Below are 6,793 nucleotides of genomic sequence, written 5' to 3'. Positions count from 1 at the left end.
CCCATCAGCAAAAAACACGTGGGTTTGCTATCCTGGGCTCCAAAATGGTGGAATGAGCTCCCCATTGACATCAGGACAGCAGAAAGCTTACACACCTTCCAGACTGAAAACTCCATCTCTTTCGACTCCACTTCGAGCGATAGAACTATTAACAAAGCACTTATATACTAATAAAGGACTGGCTTATCTAAAGCCAGTTGAGTAGCACTTGAAAATGCTTGGCTCTAGGAAACCTGATGTACTTATATGATTCTGTTTTCTTCAAGGTTGTATCTTCCTGGTCGAATGTACTTATTGTAAGTCGCTTTGGATAAAAGCGTCAGCTAAATGCAATGTAATGTAATACATAGCTATACAGTATACTGTAATGTATGAATATTTGTACCAAATTAGATGCAATCTTTCCATTCCAGAAGCACTTTTGGTGTTAGTGTAAATCTTTTTTCTGAGAGGGTACTGACCCTGGGCTCGACTTGCAGATCTTGGTGGTTGTGGGGCTCCAGCAGGACCCTCTGGGGGGCCTCTGTCTCACTTTGGTCCTTCTACCTTCTCCATGTTAGTCTGTAAGCAGAAAACACAACACAGTATCAGTTCATCTCTTCTTTAAAAGTGTCTGATATCTGTACATCCACAATTAACCTACAGAGCAATATACTAATATATATATATATAGTATATATAATATTTGTTGACGTTGACAAACTGTTTACATAATAAACAACTGTTTGGTTTGACATCACAACACTTCCATTGTGTACACACATAATATTAGGCGTGACCCCAAATAGCCGACTGCTCTATCTGAGGAGCCTCCTCCATAACCAAACAGTCCCTGAGTCTCCATGGAACTGGTTATGAAACAAAGGATCTCTCGGGCTGTATGAGGCTGATGACAGTCTAAAGATAATGGCTTGGGTTTCTCCTATTTATTACATTTACATTACTTGGCTTTAGCTGGACGCTTTATCCAAAGCGACTTACAATAAGTCATTCGACCAGGAAGACACACCTTGAGGAAAACAAATCATATAAGAACATCAGGTTTCAAGAGCCAATCGTTTCAAGTGCTGCTCAACTGGCTAAGCCAGTCCTTTATTAGTATATAAGTGCTCTGTTAGCAGTTCTTTGTTAATAGTTCTATCGCTCGAAGTGGAGTCGAAAGAGATGAGTTTTCAGTCTGGAAGGTGTGCGCAGGCTTTCTGCGGTCCTGATTTAAATGGGGAGCTCATTCCACCATTTTGGAGCCAGGATAGCAAACCCACGTGTTTTTGCTGATGGGAACTTGGGTCCCCTTCGCAGCGAGGGTGCAGCGAGTCGTTTGGTTGATGCAGAGCGGAGTGCACGTGCTGGGGTGTACGGTTTAACCATGTCCTGGATGTAGGAAGGGCCAGATCCATTCGCAGCATGGTACGCAAGCACCAGTGTCTTGAAGTGGATTCTAGCAGTTACCGGAAGCCAGTGGAGGGAGCGGAGGAGCGGCGTGGTGTGGGAGAATTTAGGAAGGTTGAAGACCAGACGAGCCGCTGCATTCTGGATGAGCTGCAGAGGTCGGATGGCACATGCAGGTAGACCTGCCAGGAGGGAGTTGCAGTAGTCTAGGCGTGAGGTGACGAGAGCCTGGACCAGAACCTGCGTCGATTTCTGGGTCAGCTGTGGGCGTATCTTCCTGATGTTGAATATCATGATATATTGTCTATATACTGTATATCGGAATAAATGTTATCCTATTTATAATGATGTTACAAATGTAAAAATAATGCATGTGCTTTTAGTTAATGGCCTTAGTGTGCATGACAAATGCATCATGTTAACTCATTTAAACTACCCAAGTTAGAAGAGATCAACATCAAAGTATAGATTTATCAATTAGAGCACTCAAATAAGATGTAACACTTTAAACACTTCTAATCCTTACTAGAACCATTACAGATTGATCATAGAATAAAACAGTTCGTCCACCAGAGGGATCTCTGAGCTAGAGGCCAAACACTGCTACCACCACACACACACACACACACGCACGCACGCACGCACGACCACCACCACCACGCACACACACACACACACACACACCCACACACCACCCACACACACACCACACACACACACACCACACACACACACACACTCACTCTCACACTTTATAGGAGTGTAATATCATAACTTACATTACTCGTACCTTGAGTGTTAATGATAAAGTGTTTTATAAGAGTGATGGATAGTGAGAGATTCCAGTGTGTGTGTGTGTGTGTGTGTGTGTGTGTGTGTGTGTGTTCCCCCTAATCTGCTCCCCACTAGATTGTTACAATGCGTAAACTTTGTCTACGCTTCTCACTGCAGTGACATATATTCGACTGTGCGGCATACTTGCCAACACTCCCGATTTCACTGCCCTCTCCCGGTTTCCTCCCGGCATCATATTTCTTCCCATTTCTCCCGATTTCTGACAAAATCAGATTTACTCACGACTGTTTCCACTCTGACTTTAATACAGCTCCACCATTGTTTGGTTTCCATGGTAGCGCGTCTCTTTAGTAGCGCACGCAACTGAAAGTCTGAGAGGGTGAGGCGATTTCTGAGGTCTCAAGGTTGGCAAGTATGCGCTGCGGCTCTGCTGGGGGCGGGCATTGGGTTAATCAGATTACATTTGTAATATCACGCGTCCCTGTTGGTTCAGCAGTAATTACATTACAGTTACTAAGCACAAAATAATCTTGTTACTTGCGTTACTTTAAGGTCTCCGACTATTATCTGCATAACGTGAAGACAGAAAGAAAAGTCAAACGTCCAGCGGGGGGGGGGGGTGGCTCTGATGTAAACTCCCTTACTCCTCACACACCAAAAACAAAGTATATTATCTACCAGGTAGGGGTCGGTGCTGCAGTTGGAGGTCTGGGGGGAGAGAGGGGGGCAGTCTGGGGGGGGCAGGACAGGGAACTGCAGGTACTGACCAGGTCCGGCAGACTGGTGGAGGGGAAGCGCTCAAAACCAACATCTGCCTCCTCCTGCAGGGACGCAAAGACAGAAACAGTCAAATGTAAGATGTTGCTTTCAAGAATGTGTATTCATTGTGCTACAAACATACTACAATGTATTGCCGTGTCCAACGGGTACAGTATGAAATACTATGGCTGCATGATGTTATCACAACAGGAACCCTACCTGGAACTTTCTCAAGTCTGTCATTATATATTTGTGTTTAATGGCTTCCTGCATGAAATAGGGAGAATGTTTTTTGAAATTGTGACAAAAATGTCTTCCCACCGTTGAGACAAAACACTTTGTATACAGTTAGCAGCCTCGTTAGGATGTGGAGTGTTTGTCTTCAGTGAGTCCATTTCTGTCTCCACTCTGTCCAGTGTATTGATTCCAGGGATGTTCCCCAACATTTGCATGAATATCCATTTGGCAGGGACAGAAGGTATATTTGTGTGTGTGTGTGTGTGTGTGTGTGTGTGTGTGTGTGTGTGTGTGTGTGTGTGTGTGTGTGTGTGTGTGTGTGTGTGTGTGTGTGTTGTGTGTGTGTTGTGTGTGTGTGTGTGTGTGTGTGTTGTGTTGTGTGTGTGTGTGTGTGTGTTACCCTGCTAGCCACCACCGCTGCACCAGACCAGACGTGGAGCGGAGGATGCCGACAGCCTCCTGATGAGTGAGCCCCCCAGAACTGACCGTTCATCAGCAGCTCATCGCCGGCATGGAGACGCCCGTCCCTGAAACACACACAGTCAGACACACACACTTACATAATACTGTGCATGTATTTACAACAACCTCACACTCAAGCAGAACTTTCATCACACCGCTCATCACAGTGTCCAATATGTTACAATAGCTTGCACATCTTTCAAAGCTCCACTGAGGTTTAACTCTTCAATTCTTTATAACTATTTTATACAACATAACCTGCATCTAGCATTAAGGTAGACATAGTGAGTTTCCATCATGGTTTGTTTGGGTAAATAAGTGTGGCAGCTTGAGTTCTACAGACAAATAAACATCACATCATCAGCATATATGACAGTGCTACACCTAATAAAGACATAGTAATTGAATTGCTGTGACGGGATGATGCTCAATGTACCTGTGAATGGCACCCGCCTTCTCCACGCGGGCGATGATGATGCCATGAGGGGAGCGCTTGGAGCCCCGCCCCCCTGTGATCTGTATGCCGAGGCCCTCCTCCCCCTTCACCATATGCATCTTCCAGATGTGGCTGCCCTCTCTGGGCTACAAAGCAGCACAAACAAACATACGTCAAACACGATGTCAAATCAGGGTTGTGAGACAAATAATTTATATAGATCATAAAGCGGAAAGAAAATCAACCGGATGAAGTGAGAAGGAATACATAGAAAAGGCTGCATCTGATGCTCAAGAGTATATATATTAAAGAGGCCCCATTATGCTTTTTGAGGTGTGTCCCTTCCCTGTAGTGTGTTATAGGTTTGTGTGCATGTGAACGGTCTGCAAAGGATAACATCCCTGTGTTCTCTCCCACACCCCCCCCCTGCCTGAAACACCTCCATTGGACCTCACAATGTAACACTCGTGCTTCTATTGGCTAGCGCTCCAACTTTTCCTTTTTGAACATTAAAGCACGGAGACATGTCGCAGTAGAGATACTAAATACTGATATGAACCTACCAATGAGCAGAAGAGGGCCCCTTTACATTTTATGCTCATATAGTATGTCTGTTTTGTTTGGAATATACACATGTCCGTCACCTGGAACCTGTTCTTACTTTCAAATCTGTCATCTTATGACGGTGTAGAAGTACCTCAGACAACCCACATCAAAACACCAAAACTGTCCCTTTAACGTCTGCACTTCCACAGCTCAGCTTTATCAGATATGTTCAGGACTTGTACAAGGATTTAAAAGAGAGGCCATCTCCACCGATGCTGGCTGCAGACATTATCATCTGCAATCGCTCTGATGAGAGGATGCACCAGCTGTCTGTCTCAATCCTCTGACGCACATGTTAAACACTATCACTATCCTATTCATGCTATCAGACATCTGGACACACATCTGTGCACCACTGAACACCTGGCTGCTGGACCCAGCTGTTTCTGGCATTTCCATTGTTGTGATAAAGTGTTATGCAATCAGGAGGATTTGTCCCCTCCTGACACAGAAGGCGGGGCAGGTCCTGGTCCAGGTGCTAATACAGTTATGTAGAATCTGTTGACATAATACACTTAAAAAAGTCAATGTTTCCGTTTATTCAGTGTATTATGGTATTGTTGATAACCTTTAATAATCTTTGTTTGTTGCTTCATTATCTACATACTGAACAGTTAATTATGCAGGTGAAAACAATGCCTTATTAAGGGCAACCATCAAAGCGGAGGTTGTGGTCCCGTGGTCACGTATATGATCCTCAGAGTCGCCTCCTCCTCATCGACGGCTCCTGAGCACTCGGACAGCGAGCCTCTCTTCTATGGGCTTAGATTTGTCTCATGAATATTTGTGTGAACACAAAAAATTTGTGTGTAAATATGTGATTTGTAAATGTAAAACATCCACATCCACAAATGCATTTAAAAGATTCGCAAACTCACAAATACATTTGCTAATGTAAAACAGATCAGCAAATTAAAAAAAGATCTGTGAATACTATAATTAATGTACAAATAAACAAAAGGAATTTGTGAATATCTCTTTAACATTGACAACTTTCGATCAGGCATTTGTGAATCCATTTTGTATTTGTCGACCAAAAATGTGCTCGTGGATCTCAAATCTCTGCTCGTGGATCTCAAATCTCTGGTCGTGGATCTCAAATCTCTGCTCGTGGATCTCAAATCTCTACTCGTGGATCTCAAATCTCTGCTTGCTGAAATCTCTGCTCGTGGATCTCAAATCTCTGCTCGTGGATCTCAAATCTCTGATCTCAAATCTCTGCTCGTGGATCTCAAATCTCTGCTCGTGGATCTCAAATCTCTGCTCGTGGATCTCAAATCTCACATCTCTGATCTCACATCTCTGCTCGTGGATCTCAAATCTCTGCTCGTGGATCTCAAATCTCTGCTCGTGGATCTCAAATCTCTGATTGTGGATCTCAAATCTCTGCTCGTGGTTCTCAAGTCTCTGCTTGTGGATCTCAAATCTCTGCTCGTGGATCTCAAGTCTCTGCTCGTGGATCTCAAATCTCTGCTCGTGGATCTCAAATCTCTGCTCGTGGATCTCAAATCTCTACTCGTGGATCTCAAATCTCTGCTTGCTGAAATCTCTGCTCGTGGATCTCAAATCTCTGCTCGTGGATCTCAAGTCTCTACTCGTGGATCTCAATCTCTACTCGTGGATCTCAAATCTCTGCTTGTGGATCTCAAGTCTCTGCTTGTGGATCTCAGTCTCTGCTTGTGGATCTCAAGTCTCTGCTCGTGGATCTCAAATCTCTGCTTGTGGATCTCAAATCTCTGCTCGTGGATCTCAAATCTCTGCTTGTGGATCTCAAATCTCTGCTTGTGGATCTCAAATCTCTACTCGTGGATCTCAAGTCTCTGCTTGTGGATCTCAAGTCTCTGCTCGTGGATCTCAAATCTCTACTCGTGGATCTCAAATCTCTGCTCGTGGATCTCAAGTCTCTGCTCGTGGATCTCAAGTCTCTGCTTGTGGATCTCAAATCTCTACTCGTGGATCTCAAATCTCTGCTCGTGGATCGTCTTTTTACACAGTTTTGAGACAAACTTTCCGCCTGTCTCGGCTGAAATCTGCTCGTGTCACTCGTTTCTTTTCCGAAACCACGAGATGGCCTGCTGATGACGACATTTCCGCATTTCAAGGTTTCAA

At 44.3% G+C, this 6,793-nt stretch overlaps 1 protein-coding gene across 1 annotated transcript in view; it reads right to left on the bottom strand.

Annotated features, from left to right (window-relative positions):
- Positions 1-528: 528 nt before the first annotated feature.
- Positions 529-6,793, bottom strand: part of LOC139434389 (PDZ domain-containing protein 2-like) — a 9,029-nt gene continuing 2,764 nt past the window's right edge. Inside the window, exons 2-5 of the mRNA XM_071204251.1 lie at positions 4,079-4,224; positions 3,581-3,707; positions 2,952-3,005; positions 529-561 (exon numbers count right to left, since the gene is read on the bottom strand). Coding sequence (XP_071060352.1) covers positions 529-561; positions 2,952-3,005; positions 3,581-3,707; positions 4,079-4,224 — 360 coding nt within the window. The remainder of the gene's footprint in view (positions 562-2,951; positions 3,006-3,580; positions 3,708-4,078; positions 4,225-6,793) is intronic.

This window comes from Pseudochaenichthys georgianus, chromosome 9 (assembly GCF_902827115.2).
Source record: "Pseudochaenichthys georgianus chromosome 9, fPseGeo1.2, whole genome shotgun sequence".
Taxonomy (NCBI): domain Eukaryota; kingdom Metazoa; phylum Chordata; class Actinopteri; order Perciformes; family Channichthyidae; genus Pseudochaenichthys; species Pseudochaenichthys georgianus.
This window is presented reverse-complemented; position numbering and strand designations above follow the sequence as displayed.